This window comes from Rattus norvegicus, chromosome X (genome assembly GCF_021556685.1).
Source record: "Rattus norvegicus strain SHRSP/BbbUtx chromosome X, alternate assembly SHRSP_T2T, whole genome shotgun sequence".
NCBI lineage: Eukaryota > Metazoa > Chordata > Mammalia > Rodentia > Muridae > Rattus > Rattus norvegicus.
Window position 1 is genome coordinate 7374142 of NC_141554.1, and position 22722 is coordinate 7396863.

At 39.3% G+C, this 22722-nt stretch overlaps 1 protein-coding gene across 4 annotated transcripts in view; it reads right to left on the reverse strand.

Moving 5' to 3' along the window:
* Positions 1-1065: 1065 nt before the first annotated feature.
* Positions 1066-22722, reverse strand: part of Znf81 (zinc finger protein 81) — a 98107-nt gene continuing 76450 nt past the window's right edge. For 3 of the 4 annotated variants that reach the window (XM_087598835.1, XM_087598833.1, XM_087598834.1), the window contains one exon: positions 6979-11301. In XM_087598835.1, the coding sequence (XP_087454961.1) occupies positions 9599-11301 (1703 nt within the window). In that variant the 3' untranslated portion in view covers positions 6979-9598. 4 annotated transcript variants of the gene reach the window in all.

Below are 22722 nucleotides of genomic sequence, written 5' to 3' on the forward strand. Positions count from 1 at the left end.
AGTCCCTTCTTTCATTTGTTTGAGATGTTTTCTACTTATACAGATTAAACAAAATCTGTATAAGGCTTCATATCTATTTCATTACTGAAAACACCATGATTGATGAGCCAGTACCAAAGGTCTGTACCACTATAAAATTCAGTTTTTCAGTGCCAGACTTTATGGGTCAGGCCATTTTGGACATTGCTTTGTCTATGCTGTCCATTAGAATAACAACCGACACACTGTCTATAATGATTCAATGCTGCCATGTGGCCCCTGCTACTTAGGGGCCCAATTAAACCAATTAGGCTTAATTAATCCAACTGAGCAGCAGCATCACCAACACTAAAGAAAAAAGTACAACAGGATAAAAGGACAGCAAAGCTCTGCAGGTATGTTTTTGTACACTGAGTAAAGTTTAGCCTTGGGTTACTCAAATGTTGATTTCTCTGCTCTCATATATTGTTTCAATCCATAAAGCATTGCAATGCTTATATCAAGAATCTTCTATCTCAAATTTGTATAAACAGTTTATTCTCTGCCTTGTCAATAAACACTGATCACCCAATGGCTGGGCAGAACAGAGAATAGGGCAGGACATCTACCAGCCTGAAGGAAGGAGAGAGGGAGAGAGATTCATGTGAGCTGCCGGATGGAGGAATTGGAGCCGTGAATATTGATCTGGTCCCAAGAACCAGATCAATATTATTGTCCAAGTATGATGGGATGGGGCTGGGAGGTAGCTAGATTGGCATAGGAGGTAAAGGTAGACCATTTAACTGCTTAACTAGAGAAGTGCAGTTTTAAATAAATCTTAATTTTTCTGTGTAGTTATTGGGGAATAACATAAGGTAAAAAAAAATACAGCTACCTGATTAATTCACTGTTTAGTATAGACTTACACTTATATTAAAGGTAATTTTTTAACTTTCATATATTTTAATTGCTTTTAATTATTACAATAGTCACATAACTTAAGCACAAATTTTAATTAATATTACAACATTAAATGAAAACAGGAAAGAAAGTGTTGGGGTAGAAATATCGGCTCGCATCCAGACAAACCACACCAGACAAACACAGTTCAATGTGGAAAGGTTTAATGAAAGGATGAGACAAGGGAGAGGGACAAGAGAGAAGAGTACAGGCCAGCCATGAGTACGTGGAAAGAAGGGGGTTGGGGAATGGGGAGAGAAGGGACAAAGGGGAAAGAGGGTAAAAAAAAAAGAGAGAGAGAGAGAGAAAGAGCAAGAGAGTGAGGAGGGAGCAAGCAGCCCCTTTTATAGGGCCAGGCATGCCTGGCTGTTGCCAGGTAACTGTGGGGGTGGAGCTTAGACAGAATGCTAACAGAAAGATCCTGTAATCTTTTAAATAGCCATCAAACGTACTGCAGTAAGTTTCCTTTTATTCATTCATTTTTACACTCCAGATTTTATTCCCCTCCCAGTCCACCCCCTGAGGGTTCCACATCCCATACCTCTTACCCACCCTCCCCCAATCCCCCTCCCACCCCGTCTCCACAAGGATATCCCCACCCCACCCACTCCACCAGACCTCAAACTTCCTGGGGCCTCCAAACTCTTGAGGGTCAAGTACATCTTCTCTGACTGAACCCAGACCCAGGAGTCCTCTGTTATATATGTGTTGGAGGCCTCATCTCAGCTGGTGTATGCTGCCTGGTTGGTGATCCAGTGTCTAAGAGATCTCAGGGGTCCAGGCTAAGTGAGACTGCTGGTCCTCCTACAGGGTGGCCATCGTCCTTAGCTACCTCCAGCTTTTCCCTAATTCAACCAGAGAGGTCAGCAGCTTCTGTTCATTGGTTTGGTGCACATATCTGCATCTTGTTGGGTCTTTTGGAGAGCAGTCATAGTAGGCCCCTTTTGGTGAATGTCCCATAGCTTCAGTAATGGTGTCAGGTCTTGGGGCCTCCCCTTGAGCTGGAACCCACTTTGGGCCTGTCGCTGGACCTTCTTGTCCTCAGGCTCTTCTCCATTTCCATCCCTGCATTTCTTTCAGACAGGAAGAATTATGGATCAGAGCCTTGGCTGTGAGATAGCAACCCCATGCCTCACTTGATGCCTTGTCTTTCTGCTGGAGGTGGACTCAATACATTCCATCTACCCACTGTAGGGCTTTCATCTAGGGTACCTCCCTTTAAGTCCTGAGGGTCTCTCACTTCTCAGGTCTCTGGTACATTCTAGAGGGTCTTTCTAACCTCCTTCCTCCCAAGATTTCTTGTTTCCATTCTTTCTGCTGGCCCTCAGGGCTTCAGTCCTTCTCCCCTACCCAATACCAGATCATGTTCCCCTCTCCCCCTACTGCATCCCCTTTCTCTCCGCTGTCCCCCCCTCTCCATCCCACCTTTTGGTTGCTTTCTTCTCCCTCCCAAGTGGAACTGAGGTGGTTCTCACTTGGGGCCTTCAGCTTATTGACCTTTATGAGTTCTGTGGACTTTATCTTGGGTATTCTGTAATATCCACTTATTAGTGAGAATATATCATGCATGTCCTTTTGGGTCTGAGTTACCTCACTCGGGATGACATTTTCTAGTTCCATCCATTTGCCTGCAAAATTCAGGATGTCCTCGTTCTTAATTACTGAGTAGTATTCCATTGTGTAAATGAACCACATTTTCTGTATCCATTCTTCTGTTGTGGGACATCTGGGTTGTTTCTAGCTTCTGACTACCACAAATAAGGCCCCTATGAACATAGTGGAACATGTGCTCCTATGGCATGGTGGGGCATCTTTGGGGTATATTCCCAAGAGTGGTATTTCTGGATCTTTAGGTAGGTCTATTTCCAATTTTCTAAGGAACCTCCAAATTGATTTCCAGAATGGTTGTAGCAGTTTGAATCCCACTAGCAATGGGAAGCTTACCACCAAAAAGCCAAACAATCCAATCAAAAAATGGGGTATAGAATTAAACCGAGAATTCACAATAGAGGACTCTCGAATGGCAGAGAAGCACCTAAAGAAATGTTAAAGTCCTTAGAGGTTAGAGAAATGCAAACCAAAACGACCCTGAGACTCCACCTTACACCAGTCAGCCTGGCTAAGATCAAAACCTCAGGTGACAACACATGCTAGCGAAAATGTGGAGAAAGAGGAACTTTTTCATTTTAAAATATAAAATCTTTCTTCTGTTACAACACATGCATTGAGAAATATTGTGATACTGCATTAACTCTTTGTAAATAAAGAGCAATTGAGACTCTCTTTGAATGAATGAGTATAAAGCACAAAGTACTTTTTAATGAAACCCTCAACTCCTTTCCTTTCCACAAAAAGCCTATAACCCAGTTTGGCACAACACTACTATAGTAGGTCACTTCTGTTAAGCCCCTAATAAACTATTAATAGTCAAGAGTAGTTTTTTCTAGTATGCAGGATATGTTCTTCTAACATAAAGATAATTCTTTAACAAAGCTCTTAAAATATCCTGGCACCTCTCTCACCATTTTTTGTCTTATAGGATTAGCAAAGGACCTTCCTGTTATGGAGGATTAGGTATCACAGTATACAAACTCTAGTAATGCAATTTCCCTGAACCTTAAAATTTCTTCATCAACCCTAATCCAAGGAATAGTAAGCATCTCCAACTCCTTTTCAGTAGACCATCTTTTGATATGATAATGCTTCAGCCAACCAAACATACCTTTATACCTTTAACTGTGTAAGCTTTCATATTGAATCTAGAATCCACTCTCAAAGGGCCTATATCAATAAACTCAGCCTGATCCAGTATATGTTCCTTCTACCATCATCCCACACCCTTAAAATCCATTCCCATACATATTCTCCAGATTTCTGCTTGATTCTCCAGATTTCAGTTTGCTAATTATGCAAATTGCTTAATTGCTCAATAAGCTTTAGTAGTGTAGCATACCTCTTCATGGACTACACTTTCTACCTCCCCTGTAGAAGCCTACTTTTTCCTTGAGTCTGATAATGGATCTAGAAGCAACTATTGTTGGGCCCTGAGTGATATCAGTATTGTCTTGCCTGGTATCTACTTCAGTGAAAGTGACTGCTGGTTTAACAGACATGAAGGATTAATTTCTTCAGTCAAAAGGGAAAAGGCAATATTTTAGGAGTTGGGATATGAGTATGTGAGTATGTTTTCTGCTAAGGGTTGAGAGACTAATTCCTTGAGAATCTGAGGGTTGAAAGCTCTCAAGTTCATAGGGTCCTCCCATAACCTACATCTCAAGTTACAGGATCCCATTCTATATCAATCAATGCCCTGACTTTAACAGCTGGTTTTTTTCTGAGGCTGATTCTTGAATCCTCACTGTAATTCAACCAACCTTATTAATAGGGCCTTCAGTTTGATTTTTCACTTGATTCTTGCGGATGCTAGAGAGGTTTTCTTAGAAAATACTTAGAAATCTTTAGGCTGTTTATGCACATTTAGAACTAGTCAATTTTATCAGAGTTCATTGTTATCCTTCACCATATCCTGAGATGCTAGATGTTGGTTAATTTTATCATGGAGCTCATTCTTTTCCTTTGTCAACAGACCAGCATCACAATTTCCCCATTTTTCCAAAAATTGTCAAAAATATTATATACAGAGTCACATAATCCACTGCCTATCACAACTGGTGAATCAAGATAAACAAATGCACTTGTCTCCTTAAGTTTGTTAAATACTTCACCCCATGGGTTTTCAGTATTGTCTGAGCTCCCTGAAGAGGTTTTGGTAACTGGAGAGGATTCAGTAAATGTAGGTGTTGACAAATTGGAAAGGTACTTATGTTGTCCTAGAACCATTTCTGGAACCAAAATCAGTCAGAGTTCTCTAAAGTGACAGAACGTACAGAACTAATCTTTCGATAGAGAGAGAAAGGGTGTGTATTAGAATATATAGGCTGTGGTCCAGCTAATCAAACAGTGGATGCCTATAAATGGAAGGTCCAATCCAGTAGTTGTTCAGTCCATGAAGCTGGATATCATCTCAGCTGGTTTCCAGTATACATCAAAATTCCAAAGAAGCAGGCTCTAATGCCAGTGAAGGAATGTTCTTCCTAAGGGGAGCAAAAGCAAGTTGGCAAGAGAGAGCTTCCTTCTTCCATTTCCTTTATGTAGGCTGCCAGCAGAAGATGTGGTCCATATTAAAGATGGATCTTCTCACCTCAAAGCTCTGGATTAGAAATGGGTCTTTCACCAACTGAGTCAACTAACCTGGACTTTGGGGGCTCCCAGACTGAACTATCACTCAAAGAGCAAGCATGGACTGGACCTAGGTTCCCCTGCACATGTGTAGTAGAAGTCAACCTTGGGCTTCATGCAGGTCCCCTAACAAATGGAGTGGGCTGTCCCACAATGTGTTGCCTGCCTATGGATCCAGTTCCCCTAAGTGGGCCTCAGTGGGAGAAGATGTGCCTATTTCTACAGTGACTTGTTAAGTTAGGAGGTGTGATACCCATGGGGGCTCCCCCTTCTCAGAGGAGAAGGGGTTTGGGGGATCTGTGTGAGGGAGTAACAGGGGGAACTGATATTGAGATGTAAAGCAATTAAAAAATAGATTAAAAATGGGTCTCCTCACTTCAAATGACTTTTAGAAAAATCCCTAACTGGGGTTGGGGATTTAGCTCAGTGGTAGAGCGCTTGCCTAGGAAGCGCAAGGCCCTGGGTTCGGTCCCCAGCTCCAAAAAAAAAAAAAAAAAAAAAAAAAAAAAAAAAAAAAAAAAATCCCTAACTGGTATGACTAGTCATTTCAATTAATTTCGGACAAAGTCATATTAACAACCAAGATTAGCCACATCAAGTCCACCCAGTTTTAACACACAGACACTGGCCTGCATTTTCACTTGGGACTCGCCAAAACTGGCAGAACAACCTTGCATGCCAAGCCTACAACTTACAGCTTCTGTTTATACTCTATAAAATGCCCTCAAGTCCTGCCCACAATGTAAAGCATCTACATGCTCTGTTCATTGCCCTTGCACACTTTACCCACTACATAAATGCTCACCCACCATAAACAACCCCTCATGAAAAAACTCCCACTTCACACTACATGCCCCACTCACTATGTACAATGTACACATATCTCTATTAGGCAAAATGCATTGCCCCCATGCCCCACCCACTGTAGACAAAATTGTTTCAGGCCTCACTCTTCATATGGGGCATGTAGAGAAGTCCCTGAATTGTCAATTAGTTGAGGTTGTAGAGAGCTGCAGGCTAGTGTGGCAGTGATCATGCTAGAGGAGAATGGAAGCAGTATCGGCTGTGTGTTAAGCCTGGGTGGCACATCCCATGCAAAGAAGCAGAACTCTGGCTGTCAGCAAGGATGCAGAGTTCAAATTCACAAGTGGAATGTAAGGCAGGAGCTAAGTCTCAAGGGTTGTAGGGCAATGACACAGATGCAACCCTAGATGTAGAATGTTAAGTAAGCTCAGTAATGGGAAATTCCTAAAAATAGGTAGAAGACATTTGGTGACATCACTGAGAAAACAGTAGTCACAGAAAGGGAAGGGATGTAATTATGCTTTATAGCATTTTATCACTGCTGAAAGACTAGGGAAAGTAAGGTTTATTGTCTTTTATGTATTGATATTTTGTCTATGTCCAGTTAACTGCAAGACTTTTCTCTCTTTTTATTTAAAGATTTATTTATTTCAAGTATGTGAGTACACTGTTGCTGTCTTCAGACACACCAGAAGAGGGCATCGATGACTATTAGAGATGGTTGTGAGCCACTATCTGATTGCTAGGAATTGAACTCAGGACCTCTGGAAGAATAGTCAGCGCTCTAAACTGCTGAGCCATCTCTCCAGTCCAGGCTTTTTTCTCTTATCCTAAGCTGACATTCATTGTTTTTGTAATGTAGAGATTTTTACTCATTTAAAGTCTTATATTTCCCACACAAAAATACACTTTCTGTCCAAGCACCAAAAACTCAGCTACAGTTCATTACCATTATTGTGTGAAATTCACAGTTCTGTCATCTTCCAGGCTCCACAAAACAGTTTTGAAAATATAATCTGTAGTTAGACAACTGTATATTTATTAATTATTTAATATTTTAATTATGTGTATGGGTGTCTGGATAGTTATATATGAACACAAGTGCAGGTACCATGAGTGCCAGAGGCCATCCCCTTGGAACTGGAGTTACAGGCAGTTGTGAGCAAACATGGATTTTGGAATGTTAAATATTATACTAGGGTCTTATAAGACTTTCTTCATTTCCCACAAGAAAGAATCCATATTTATAACTAGATTAGTAGATTTTTCAGCTCATATCCTTCTGTAGATGCTAATTTAGGTAAGGCAGTCCAGACCACATTTAAGTTTTAATTATTTCAGTCACTTTAAAAAGCAATCTTGAGGAAATTTCAAAAGTAAAAATTCCTTTAGTTTTCTATGGATCTTGTTTGAGCTAGCCATGACACAAATGCCACATCTGTGAATCATATAAAGCCCCTCTCTCTTTAGAACAGTTCCTCAAAGTACCATGGAATATTACATAGAAGTGCTCACTAATTTAGCACCAATGAAATGTTCTACACGTTGTACAGACACATCCATCACTGACCTTTACCCCAGGACTGTTTAGACCTTGAAGATATTTTGATGACTGGGTGATTACCTATGAGAAACAGTTATTTCTCAAATATTCAAGTCTTTTTCATATTTCTTTTGATTCTGCTTGCCAGTTGGAACAGCTATTTCTTTCATTCATCTCTTTTCTGTACTTTATTATATGTAGCTAAAAGTAGCAAAGTAATACTTGTATTATTCTCTCAGAAATCTCCTAAGTCAGGTCCAAAAGTTCAATTGGCATGTTCTGTATCTTCCTAGAGAATATTTTCGGTGTTTTACCACACTAAATAATGTGAGCTACATTTTACTAAGTTTTCCTCATTCTGATCTCCACCTGATGCCCAGGACCAAAGCCAATGTCAGATTATGGTGGGATATAATATCCTTTTATGTATTATGTAGCATTTGCAATGTAACAAAGCAATCAAATATGCAACTGTTTAAAATGGTGGTTATTTATCTCAAAATGCCAGTTTGGTTGGAATAACGGATATGTCTGTTCTGAGTAGGACTGTCTTGGATAGGACTAGAAATCTAATAAGGCCTCATGTCTAACAGTTGGCAAGCTATTTGGCCGATCAGATATCAGGTGAGCTTGCTTGCTCTACTCTGTGTGGTTTTCTTAATCTCCTAGTAGGATGATGTGAGACTTTTGGGATTTCAAAGAGCAGTAAACCTTGAGGCAGGCTTTCACGTTTCTCAAGCCCCTGTTAAAATCTCTTTCATAAGATCCTATGGCCAAAGCCAGTCATAGTCAGATTTAAAAGTCAAGGAGCAGAAAGAAGCTACTTCTTAACAAAAATATCACACTACAAAAGGGCATTCATAAAAAGTACCTAGCTGGGAAACACAGGGAAGAAAAGATAATAAGGAGAGATTGATTAATGGGAACAACATCAATAAAGGAGCAAGTTTTGGTGTTCAATTACACAAAGTGGAATTGTGGTAAGCAATATGACATCATGCAGTTCAAAATAGCCACAGGAAATTATTTTGAATAATTTCATTATGTAAAACTGATAAGTATTTGAGATGAAAGATAATGTTAAGTAATTTGAGCTGATCAAATATGCGAATATACTAAAACATCACACTGTAGCCTATAAAAATTCAGAACACTTACAAATAAAATAAATTGAACACATTAAAATCAAAGACATTTGCTCTTCTGTTCAATAAAAAGGGAAACCTAGGAGAAAATCTTATACACACACATCTGTGGCTACCAAATGAAAGAAGAATATTATTTCATGTTCAGCAAACTGTATAACAGGATCATTTTATGTTACCATACAAAATCCTACCTGCAGATGTTTATGTACACAAAAGCAAAATGACTTTTGATTTATGGGTATGCTTAAAAGAAATGTTCAGTGGCAAAAAATTGATAAGACACAATCATTCTAATTTTGAAAAGGAACTTTGATTATTCCTGTTACACAGCATATTTCACCACAAAAACTCTACAGAACTGAGAATTTTACACATCAAATACATTCTGTTGCTTTATCATTCTTTTTGATGTTATGTTTGATTACTTACATTACTGAAACTTGCAAAATTTCTATTCTTTTTTTAAAGATTTATTTTATAGGAGTACACTGTAGCTGTCTTCAGACACACCAGAAGAGGGCATCAGATACCATTACAGATGGTTGTGAGCCACCATGTAGTTGCTGGGAATTGAATGCAGGACCTCTGGAAAAGGAGGCAGTGCTCTTAACCACTGAGCCATCTCTCCAGCCCCCATAATATCTTTCTAAAAAAGAATTTTGTAACAATTTACTTTGTAGTACTTCCTATAGAAAGACATTTCTTAATGTATTAAACTAACATCTTTCCCAATATGAATTCTGCTTTGTGAGGCCATGCAAATATAAAAATTCCTCCTTTTTCAATGTATTCTTAAAGGGTCTTTTCAAAACAACTTTTCTCATCTCAGGTGATATGTTTTGTACAGGGCATTTACACAAAGTCTGTCTTAGATGAATCTTATAATGTACACTTAGATTTGACTTCTACAATAAGGCTATCTTGTTTTGATGAAGCAGGGTTACTCTCAGGTATGAATATTTCTATGGATACTAAGAACTGATTTCTGAGTAAACCCCTTTCCACATTCACTACATTTATAGGGTTTATCCCCAGTGTGAACTGTCTGGTGTTTATTGAAATTAGACCGGTCAGTGAAGGCCTTCCCACATTTTGCACATATATATGGTTTCTCTCCTGTGTGAATTCGCTGGTGTACTTTGAGATGTGGTTTCTTGAAGAAGGATTTCTCACAGTCAGGACATTTATATGGCTTCTCCATAATGTGGATTTTCTGATGTGTAATTAACTGTGACTTCTGGATGAAGGCCCTCCCACAACTGGCACAAACATGGGGCTTTTCCCCAGTATGAATGGTCTGGTGTTTATTGAAATTTGACCTGTCAGTGAAGGCCTTCCCACATTCAGCACATATGTAAGATTTCTCTCCAGTATGAGACTTTTGGTGAGTATTGAGATTTGATCTGTTGGTGAAAGCTTTCCCACACTCTGTGCATATATAGGGTTTTTCTCCTGTGTGAATTCGCTTATGCATCTGAAGTTGGGACTTAGAGGGGAAGGATTTTCCACAGTCACTGCATTGATAAGGTTTTTCTCCGGTATGAATTCTTTGATGTGCAATCAGATGTGCCTTCTGTATGAAAGCCTGTCCACATTTAGTACATATATAAGATCTCTCTCCTGTGTGAATTCTCTGATGCATTCGGAGTGTTGACTTTTGGGTAAAGGCTTTCCCACACTCATTACATTTGTGATGTCTCTCCCTGGTATGGATTTTCTGGTGGATATTGAGAGCTGAACTCAAGGAGAAGTCTTTCCCAAATTCACTGCATGAACAGAATTTTTCTTCAGAATGGATAGTTTGATGCCTATGTAGAGATGGCAGCTGGTAAAATGATTTTCCACATTCACTGCAAGTGTACAATTTTTCTCTAGTGTGGGTTTTCTCATGCATCTTTAATTCAGAGTTCTGGATGAATGCCTTCCCACAGTTAGTACATATGTATAGTTTTTCATCTCTATGAAATCTCAGACATATACTGAGTAGCGGCTTCTGTGTAAAAACATTTGTGCATTTGCTAAGTTCAGGATGTTTTTCCACATTGTGAATTCTGGAAGAAGTGAAGGTATATGATTTTTGGGTGAGGTTCATTCCAAATGCATCACATGGTTTTAGCCTTTCCCCAGTAGGAAATATCATACTTTGTCTATGTGCTTGCTTGAATCTGATGGCATTTCCATACTGACTTTCACAGAATTCTGTGCCCATATGTGGATTTTCAAGGTTAGTATAAGAAGTACTGTGGGCAAAATCTTGCCTGTGGCTAATTTTTTGGTCAGAAATCTTTGTTGCTTTGTTTTTATTAGGAATATGTAAGTCTAAATTATGCTTAAAATGCTTTCCAAATGAATCTTTTTTATGGATTCTTTTCTGTGAAGGAACAACATTTGGTTTGAGGTGTACATGCTTTTCAATATCTGTGCATTCATAAACTCTCTCGGTGTTCAATATTTTCTTACTAAAAGCAGCATGGCTCAAAGGGGAGAACTGTTTTCCTTGGTATCTTTTCATCCAATCAGCACCTTGCCACATTTCTTCTAAGATGGAATACAATGAATCATCTCTTGAATCTTCATCCACTGTTTCACCATAAATTGTAACTTTTTCAGAAATTCTTTTTTCTGAGTTATTAATCCTAAACTTCCCACCTAAAAGAAAAATATAAAAATTGACATGAAGAATAGATTGTGAAAGATTAAAATGTGTATGTGTGTATGTGTATGTATTCTAAGTCACACTCATAAAAATCAGTAACTCTGATAATAATGGTGACAGAAAATACAGAGAACTTATTATATAACTATAACAATCTCTATTGATACTTATGCTATTCTATCTTCCAAGTCTAAATACTCATTCATCTCATTCTTTTATCTTGCCTAACTTTTTTATTAATTGCTGGCCTGAAACTCATTAAGTAGACAGGCTGAATTCAAACTAGAGCGGAAACTGCTGGGATTTAAGTGTGTGCCTCTCATCTTAGTAGCATCAATGATACCAGATTATTATCATTAAATAAATGATACATTATATATACATGAGGAAGTACCGTAGTCTTAATTTACAGGAACAATAAATGGATGTCTATATTCCACTTCTACATCCTAGATGCAACTGTTTCTTTCATTAAACACACACACACACACATACATGATAAGCCAAATAACCTATTAATATACACACATACTTATCAAAAATATAGGCTGAAGTCTATATCTGCACCCAGAGCTGGGGCTTCCCCACACCTCTTGGTGCCAAAACCTGCTCACAGAGAGCTGGTCCACCAGGAGCGCTCTCCCTCCTAAGCCCACAGCCCACAGCTGTGACCCACTTTCTCTCCATTGACTGTCCAAAGAGAGACACACCGGGAATACATGGATCCCAGGAGACATAGGACACCAGCCTAGGACAGGAATCCTCCGGTCTCCATTTATGCCCAGGGTTGTGGCTGTCCCACACCTCTTGGACCCAAAATCTGCCGAGAGAGCTGGTTTCCAAGGAGCCCTGTCACTCCTGAAGTCATAGGCTCATAGGCTCATAGGAGGGACAAGCTCCAGTCAGAGACAGCAAGACCAACTAACATCAGACATAAGCAAGGGGCAAGCACACGAAACTAAGCAACAGAAACCAAGACTACTTAGCATCATCAGAGCCCAGTTCTCCCACCATAGCAAACACTGGATATCCAAACACACCAGAAAAGCAAGGTGAGGATTTAAAATCACATTTCATGATGATGTTAGAGGACTTTAAATAGGACATACATAACTCCCTTAAAGAAATAGAGGGCAACACAAGTAAACAAGTAGAAGCCCTTAAAGAGGAAACACAAAAATCCCTTAAAGAATCACCGGAAAACACAACCAAACAAGGGAGGAAATTAAACAAAGACATCCAGGATCTATAAATGGGAATAGAAACAATAAAGAAATCACAAAGAGGGGTTCCGGATTTAGCTCAGTGGTAGAGCACTTGCCTAGCAAGCGCAAAGCCCTGGGTTCGGACCTCAGCTCCGAAAAAAAAAAAAAAAAGAAATCACAAAGGGAGACAAATCTGGAGATAGAAAACCTAGGGAAGAGATCAGGGGTCATAGACACAAGCATCACGAAAAGAACACAAGAGATAGGACAGAGAATCTTGGGGGGAGAAGATACCACAGAAAACATTGACACAATAGTCAAAGAAAATGTAAAATGCAAAAAGATCCTAAACTGAAACATCTAGGAAATCCAGGACACAATGAGAAGATCAAACCTAAAAATAATAGGTATAGAACAGAGAAAAGTTTCCCAAAGTAAAGAGCTAAAAATATAGAAGAAACTTTCCTAACCTAAAGAAAGTGATGGCCATAAGTATACAAGAAGCCTGCAGAACCCCAAATAGATTGGACCAGAAAAGAAACTCCTCCCGTCACATAATAGTCAAAACACCAAATGCACAAAACAAAGAAAGAATATTAAAAGCAGTAAGGGAAAATGTCAAGTAACATATAGAGGCAGACCTATGAGAATGAAACCAGACTTCTCAACAGGGTCTATGAAAGCTAGACGATCCTGGACAGATGTCATACAGACCCTAAGAGAATACAAATGCCAACCCAGGCTACAATATCCAGGAAACTCTTACATACCATAGAAGGAGAAACCAAGATATTCCATGACAAAACCAAATTTGCACAGTATCATTCCACAAATCCAGCCCTACAAAGGATAATAGATGGAAAACTCCAACACAAGGAGGGAAACTACACCCTAGAAAAAGCAAGAAAGTAATCTTGGTGCAACAAACCCAAAAGAAGATAGCCACACAAACATAATTCCACCGCTAACAACAGAAATAAAAGGAAACAACAATCACTATTCCTTAATGTCTCTCAATATCAATAGACTCAATTTCCCAATAAAAAGACAAATTAACAGACTGGACATGTAAACAGGACCCAGCATTTTGCTGCACACAGGAAACACACCTCAGGGACAAAGACAGACACTTGCTCAGATTAAACGGCTGGAAAAAAAATTTTCCAGGCAAATGGTCCCAAGAAAATAACTGGAGTAGCCATTATAATATCGAATAAAATCAACTTTCAACAAAAAGCTATCAAAAAATATAGGCAGGACACTTCATAGTCAAATTAAAAACCCACCAAGAAGAACTCTCAATTCTAGATAAATATGCTCCAAATGCAAGGGAACCCACATTCGTAAAAGAAATACGTAAAAGCTACATCTCAAAGCATACATTGCACCTCACACAATAATATTAGGTGACTTCAACACCCCACTCTCATCATTGGACACATTATGGAACAGAAACGAAACAGAGACACAGTGAAACTAACAGAATTTCTGAGTGAAATGGAATTAAGAGGTATCTATAGAACATTTCATCCTAAAATAAAAATACATTCTTCTCAGCACCTCATGGAATCTTCTCCAAAATTGTCCATGTAATCATTCACAAAACAGGCCTCAGCAGATACAACATGATAAAATAATCCCATGCATCCTATCAAATAAGCATGGTCTAAGGCTGATCTTCAATAACAATAAAAACGACAGAAAGTCCACATCCACATGGAAATTGAACAATGCTCTACTCAATGACAACTTGGTCAAGGAAGAAATAAAGAAAGAAATTAAAGAATTTTTAGAATTTAATGATAATGAAGGGACAACATACCCAAACTTATGGCACATAATGAAAGCAGTGCTAACATGAAAACTCATAGCTCTAAGTGCCTCCAAAAAGAAACTGGAGAGAGCATACACTAGCTGACTGACAAGGACACCTAAAAGCACTAGAACAAAAAGAAGCAAATACACCCAAGAAGAGTAGACTGCCAAAAATAACCAAACTAAGAGCTGAAATCAACCAAGTAGAAACAAAAAGACCTGTAAAAAGAATCAACAAAACTAGAAGCTGGTTCTTTAAGAAAATCAACAAGATAGATAAACCCTTATTCAGACTAACCAGACGTCACAGAGAGTGTGTCAAAATTAACATAATCAGAACTGAAAAGGGAGAAATAAAAACAGAAAATGAGGACATCCAAAAAATCATCAGCTCCTACTATAAAAGCTTATACTTAACAAAACTTCAAAATCTGAATAGAATGGACAATTTTCTAGACTGATATCAGGAACCAAAGTGAAATCAGGATTAGATTAAACCATTTAAACTATGCCAAAACCCTAAAGAAATAGAAGCAGTCATTAAAAGTTTCCAAACCAAAACAGCCCAGGACCATATGGGTTTAGTGAAGAATTCTATCAGAACTTCATAGAAGACCTAATAACAATAGTCTACAAACAATTCCACAAAATACAAGCAGAAGGAACACTACACAACTCACTCTCTGAAGCCATAATTTCACTTATATATAAAACACACAAAGACCCAACAAAGAAAGAGAACCTCAGACAATTTCCCTTATGACTATCAATACCAATATACTCAAAATCCTCACAAAGCAAATCTAAGAAGACATCAAAAGGATCACCCATCATGTCCAAGTATGATTCATCTCAGAAATTCAGGGATAGCAAAATATACAGAAATCCTTCAACATAATCTGCTATATAAACATACCTGGAGGGAAAAAAAACACATGATCATCTCATTAGATACTGAGAAAGTATTTGACATAATTCAAAACCCCTTTATGATAAAAGTCTTGGAAAGATCAGGAATTCAAGGTCCATACCTAAACATAGTAACATAGTAAAGCAATATACAGCAAACCTGTAGCTAACATTAAACTAAATGGAGAGAAACTTGAAGCAATACCACTAAAATCAAGGACTAGACAAGGCTGCCCACTCTCTCCCTACTTATACAATATAGTATGCGGAGTCCTAGCCAGAGCAATCAGACAACTAAAGGAGGTCAAAGGAATACAAATTGGAAAGGAAGCAGTCAAAATATCATTATTTGCACATGATATCATAGTATGCTTAAGTGATCCCAAAAGTTCTACCAGAGAACTCCTACAACTAATAAAATCTTCAGCAAAGTGGCTGGATATAAAATTAACTCAAACAAATCAGTAGCCTTCCTCTATTCAAAGGATAAACAGGCTGAGAAAGAAATTGAGGAAATAACACCATTCAAAATAGTATAAACTACCTTGGTGGGACTCTAACCAAGCAAATGAAAGATCTATATGACAAGAAATTCTACTATTTCTAAAGAAAGAAATTGAAGATCTCAGAAGACATAAAGACCTCCCATGCTCATGGATTGGCAGGATTAATATAGTAAAAATGGCCATCTTGACAAAAGCAATCTATAGATTCAGTGCAATTCCCATCAAAATTCCAACTCAATTCTTCATAGAGTTAGAAAGAACAATTTGCAAATTCATGTGGAATAACAAAAAACCCAGGATAGTGAAAACCATCCTCAACAAAACTTCTTGGGGAATCACCCTCCCTGACCTCAAGCTGTATTACAGAACAATAGTGATAAAAAACAGGATGGTATTGGTACACAGACAGGCGGGAAGATCAGTGGAATAGAACTGAAGACCCAGAAATGAACCCACAAGCCTATGGTCACTTGATTTTGACAAAGGAGCTAAAACCATCCAGTGGAAAAAAGATAGCATTTTCAACAAATGGCGCTGGTTCAACTAGAGATCAGCATATTGAAGAATGCAAACAAACTCATTCTTAAAATCCTTAAGTCCAAGTGGATCAAGGATCTCCAGATCAAACCAGACACACTGAAACTGATAGAGCAGAAACCTCGCTGATCCCAGCTCACAGCTCCCTGTTCCCAAACCCCGTGGGAAAGAGAGCTCATCGCCCAAACAGGTGGGCACTCCTGAGACTGAAGAGCAGAAGAGACCGCCAATACTGCACACTCTTGCCCACATTCCTGGCCCAAGAGGAACCTGTATAGGGCCTCTGGGAACAGGAAGATAGGGGCACTCAAGTGGCAGGTCCCCTGCGATCCAGACACGGCCCGGATCTGATGGGACCCAGTCAACAGCTCCCTGCACCCAAATCTCATGAGAAGGAGAGCTAAACCTTGAGAGGAGGAGACACGCCTGGGAAGCCAGAAGAGACTGCACTCTGCACACATCTCTGACTCCAGAGGAACACACCTAACGCCATCTGGGACCCCTGTGCACTGAGACCTGGAGAAAAGGCGAGGCAGACCCTTCTGGTGGCTGCGCTCAGGGAGAGCTCAAACTCAGCCCCCTGGAGAGACTTCACCCCAGGACCAGAGGTAAGACCAACTTTTCTGCTCCAAGTGATCTGCCTGGTGGACTCAGGACACACACCCACAGGAATAGCTGAAGACCAGTAGACAGGAAAGACTAGACACCTGAAAGCAGAACACTCTGTTTCCATAACTGGCTACAAGAAAACAGGAAAACAGGTCTACAGCACTCCTAACCCACAGGCATATAGGACGGTCTAACCACTGTCAGAAATAACAGAATAAGGTAAGACCACAGACAACCTGATGGCAAGAGGCAAGCGCAGGAACCCAAGCAAAAGAAACCAAGACTACATGGCATCAACGGAGACCAATTTTCCCACCAAAGCAACCACTGAATATCCAAACACACCAGAAAAGCAAGATCTTGATTTTAAATCACATTTGATCATGACAATGGAGGACTTCAAGAAAGACAAAAAGAACTCTCTCAGAGAAAAACGGGAAAACATAAATAAACAAGTAGAAGCCTATAGAGAAGAATCACAAAAATCCCTGAAAGAATTACAGGAAAACACAAACAGGTGAAGGAATTAAAAATGGAAATAGAAGCAATAAAGAAAGCACAAAGGAAGACAACACTGGATAAAGAAAACCAAAGGAAGAGACAAGGAGCCGCAGATACAAGCATCACCAACAGAATACAAGAGATAGAAGAGAGAATCTCAGGAGCAGAAGATTCCATAGAAATCATTGACTCAACTGTCAAAGATAATGTAAAACGGAAAAAGCTATTGGCCCAAAACATACAGGAAATCCAGGACTCAATGAGAAGATCAAACCTAAGGATAATAGGTATAGAAGAGAGTGAAGACTCCCAGATCAAAGGACCAGTCAATATCTTCAACAAAATCATACAGGAAAATTTCCCTAACCTAAAGAAATAAATGCCCATAAACATACAAGAAGCCTACAGAACTCCAAATAGATTGGAAAAGAAAAGAAAATCCCCCTGTCACATAAAAGTCAAAACACCAAATGCACAAAACAAAGGAAGAATATTAAAAGCAGTAAGGGAAAATCATCAAGTAACATATAAAGGAAGACCTATCAGAATTACACCAGACTTCTCACCAGACACTATGAAAGCCAGAAGATCCTGGACAGATGTCATACAGACCCTAAGAGAACACAAATGCCATCCCAAGTTATTGTATCCTGCAAAACTCTCAATTAACATAGATGAAGAAATCAAGATATTCCATGACAAAACCAAATTTACACAATATCTTTCTACAAATCCAGCCCTACAAAGGATAATAAATGGTAAAGCCCAACATAAGGAGGCAAGCTACACCTAAAGAAAGCAAGAAACTACTCATCTTGGCAACAACACAAATAGAAGAAAAGCACACAACATAATCTCACATCCAAATATGAATATAACAGGAAGCAACAATCATAATTCCTTAATATCTCTCAACATCAATGGACTCAATTCCCCAATAAAAAGGCATAGATTAACAAACTGGATACGCAATGAGGACCCTGCATTCTGCTGCCTACAAGAAACACAACTCAGAGACAAAGACTACCTCAGAGTGAAAGGCTGGAAAACTACTTTCCAAGGAAATGGTCTGAAGAAGCAAGCTGGAGTAGCCATTCTAATATCGAATAAAATTGATTTTCAACCAAAAGCCATCAAAAAAGATAAGGGAGGACACTTCATATTCATCAAAGGAAAAATCCACCAAGATGAACTCTCAATCCTAAATATCTATGCTCCAAATACAAGGGCACCTACATACATAAAAGAAACCTTACTAAAGCTCAAAGCACACATTGCAACTCACACAATAATAGTAGGAGATTTCAACACCCCACTCTCATCAATGGACAGATCACAGAAACAGAAATTAAACAGAGACATAGACAGACTGAGAGAAGTCATGAACCAAATGGACTTAACAGATATTTATAGAACATTCTATCCTAAAAAAAAGGAGGGGTTGGGGATTTGGCTCAGTGGTAGAGCGCTTGCCTACCAAGCGCAAGGCACTGGGTTCGGTCCCCAGCTCCGAAAAAAAAAAAAAGGATATACCTTCTCCTTACCACCTAATGGTACTTTCTCCAAAATTGACCACATAAACGGTCATAAAACAGGCCTCAACAGATAAAGATAGAAATAATCCCATGTGTCCTATCATACCACCACGGGATAAAGCTGGTCTTCAATAACAAAAAGGGAATAACGCCCACATATACATGGAAGTTGAACAATGCTCAAGTCAATGATAACCTGGTCAAGGAACAAATAAAGAAAGAAATTAAAGACTTCTTAGAATTTAATGAAAATGAATGTACAACATACTCAAACTTATGGGAAACAATGAAAGCTGTGCTAAGAGGAAAACTCATAGCTCTGAGTGCCTGCAGAAAGAAACAGGAGAGAGCATATGTCAGCAGCTTGACAGCACACCAAAAATCTCTAGAAGAAAGAGAAGCAAATACACCCAGGAGGAGTAGAAGGCAGGAAATAATCAAACTCAGAGCTGAAATGAACCAAGTAGAAACAAAAAGGACCACAGAAAGAATCAACAGAACCAAAAGCTGGTTCTTTGAGATAATCAATAAGATAGATAAACCCTTAGCCAGAATAACCAGAGGGCATAGAGAGTGTAAAAATTAACAAAATTAGAAATGAAAAGGGAGACATAACTGCAGAATCAGAGGAAATTCAAAAAAACATCAGATCCTACTACAAAAGTCTATATTCAACAAAACTTGAAAATCTAGATGAAATGGACAATTTCCTAGACAGACACCAGGTACCAAAGTTAAATCAGGAACAGATAAACCAGTTAAACAACCCATAACTCCTAAAGAAATAGAAGCAGTCATTAAAGGTCTCTGAACCAAAAACAGCCCAGGTTCAGATGGGTTCAGTGCAGAATTTTATCAGACCTTCATAGAAGACCTTATACCAATACTATCCAAGCTATTCCACAAAATTGAAAGAGATGGAGTGCTACTGAATTCCTTCAATGAAGCCGCAATTACTCTTATACCTAAACCACACAAACACTCAACAAAGAAAGACAACTTCAGACCAAATTTCCCTTATGACTATCACGCAAAAATACTCAATAAAATTCTGGTAAACCAAATTCCAAGAGCACATCAAAACATCCATCATGATCAAGTAGGCTTCATTCCAGGCATGCAGGGATGGTTTAGTATACGGAAAACCATCAATGTAATCCACTATATAAAAAAAAAAAATTGAAAGAACAAAACCACATGATTATTTCATTAGATGCTGAGAAAGCATTTGACAAAATTCAACACCCCTTCATGATAAAAGTCCTGGAAAGAATAGGAATTCAAGGCCCATACCTAAACATAATAAAACCATATACGGCAAACCAGTTGCTAATATTAAACTAAATGGAGAGAAACTTGAAGCAATCCCACTAAAATCAGGGACTAGACAAGGCTGCCTGCTCTCTCCCTACTTATTCAATATAGTTCTTGAAGTTCTAGCCAGAGCAATCAGACAACAAAAGGAGATCAAGGGGATACAGATCGGAAAAGAAGAGGTCAAAATATCACTATTTGCAGATGACATGATAGTATCTTTAAGTGATCCCAAAAGTTCCACCAGAGAACTACTAAAGCTGATAAACAACTTCAGCAAAGTGGCTGGGTATAAAATTAACTCAAATAAATCAGTTGCCTTCCTCTATACAAAAGAGAAACAAGCCGAAAAAGAAATTAGGGAAACGACACCCTTCATAATAGACCCAAATAATATAAAGTACCTCGGTGTGACTTTAACCAAGCAAGTGAAAGGTCTGTATGATAAGAACTTCAAGCCTCTGAAGAAAGAAATTGAAGAAGACCTCAGAAGATGGAAAGATCTCCCGTGTTCATGCATTGGCAGGATTAATACAGCAAAAATGGCCATTTTGCCAAAAGCGATCTACAGATTCAATGCAATCCCCATCAAAATACCAATCCAATTCGTCAAAGAGTTAGACAGAACAAGTTGTAAATTCATCTGGAATAAGAAGAAACCCAGGATAGCTAAAACTATCCTCAACTATAAAAGGACTTCAGGGGGAAACACTATCCCTGAGCTCAAGCAGTATTACAGAGCAATAGTGATAAAAACTGCATGGTATTGGTACAGAGACAGGCAGATAGACAAATGGAACAGAATTGAAGACCCAGAAATGAACCCACACACCTATGGGCACTTGACTTTTGACAAAGGAGCCAAAACCATCAAATGGAAAAAAGATAGCATTTTCAGCAAATGGTGCTGGTTCAACTGGAGGTCAGCATGTAGAAAAATGCAGATCGATCCATGCTTATCACCCTGTACAAACTTAAGTCCAAGTGGATCAAGGACCTGCACATCAAACCAGATACACTCAAACCTAATAGAAGAAAAACTGGGGAAGGAACTTGAATACATGGGCACTGGAGAAAATTTCCTGAACAAAACACCAATGGCTTATGCTCTAAGATCAAGAATCGACAAATGGGATCTCATAAAACTGCAAAGCTTCTGTAAGGCAAAGGACACTGTGGTTAGGACAAAACGGCAACCAACAGATTGGGAAAAGATCTTTACCAATCCTACAACTGACAGAGGGCTTATATCCAAAATATACAAAGAACTCAAGAAGTTAGACCGCAGGGAGACAAATAACCCTATTAAAAAATGGGGTTCAGAACTAAACAAAGAATTCACAGCTGAGGAATGCCGAATGGCTGAGAAACACCTAAAGAAATGTTCAACATCTTTAGTCATAAGGGAAGTACAAATCAAAACAACCCTGAGATTCCACCTCACACCAGTGAGAATGGCTAAGACCAAAAACTCACCTGACAGCAGATGCTGGCGAGGATGCGGAGAAAGAGGAACACTCCTCCATTGTTGGTGGGATTGCAGACTGGTACAACCATTCTGGAAATCAGTCTGGAGGTTCCTCAGAAAATTGGACATTGAACTGCCTGAGGATCTAGCTATACCTCTCTTGGGCATATACCCACAAGATGCCCCAACATAGAACAAACGCACGTGCTCCACTATGTTCATAGCAGCCTTATTTATAATAGCCAGAAGCTGGAAAGAACCCAGATTCCCTTCAACAGAGGAATGGATACAGAAAATGTGGTACATCTGCACAATGGAATATTACTCAGCTGTGAAAAACAATGACTTTATGAAATTCGTAGGCAAATGGTTGGAACTGGAAAATATCATCCTGAGTGAGGTAACCCAATCACAGAAAAACACACATGGTATGCACTCATTGATAAGCCCAAATGCTTGAATTACCCTAGATGCACAGAACACATGAAACTCAAGAAGGATGACCAAAATGGGAATGTTTCACATGTGGCCCATATACAGCCACCAAACTGGATAAGATGGATGAAGCAAAGAAGTGTAGGCTGACAGGAACAAGACGTAGATCTGTCCTGAGAGACACAGCCAGAATACAGCAAATACATTGGTGAATGCCATCATTAAGCCACTGAACTGAGAACGGGACCCCCATTGAAGGAATCAGAGAAAGAACTGGAAGAGCTTGAAGGGGCTCGAGACCCCATATGTACAACAATGCCAAGCAACCAGAGCTTCCAGGGACTAAGCCACTACCTAAAGACTATACATGGACTGACCCTGGACTCTGACCTCATAGGTAGCAATGAATATCCTAGTAAGGAGCACCAGTGGAAGGGGAAGCCCTGGGTCCTGCTAAGACTGAACCCCCAGTGAACGTGACTGTTGGGGGTAAGGTGGTAATGGGGGGAGGATGGGGAGGGGAACCCCCATAGAGAAGGGAAGGAGGGGCTAGGGGGATGTTGGCCCGGAAACCAGGAAA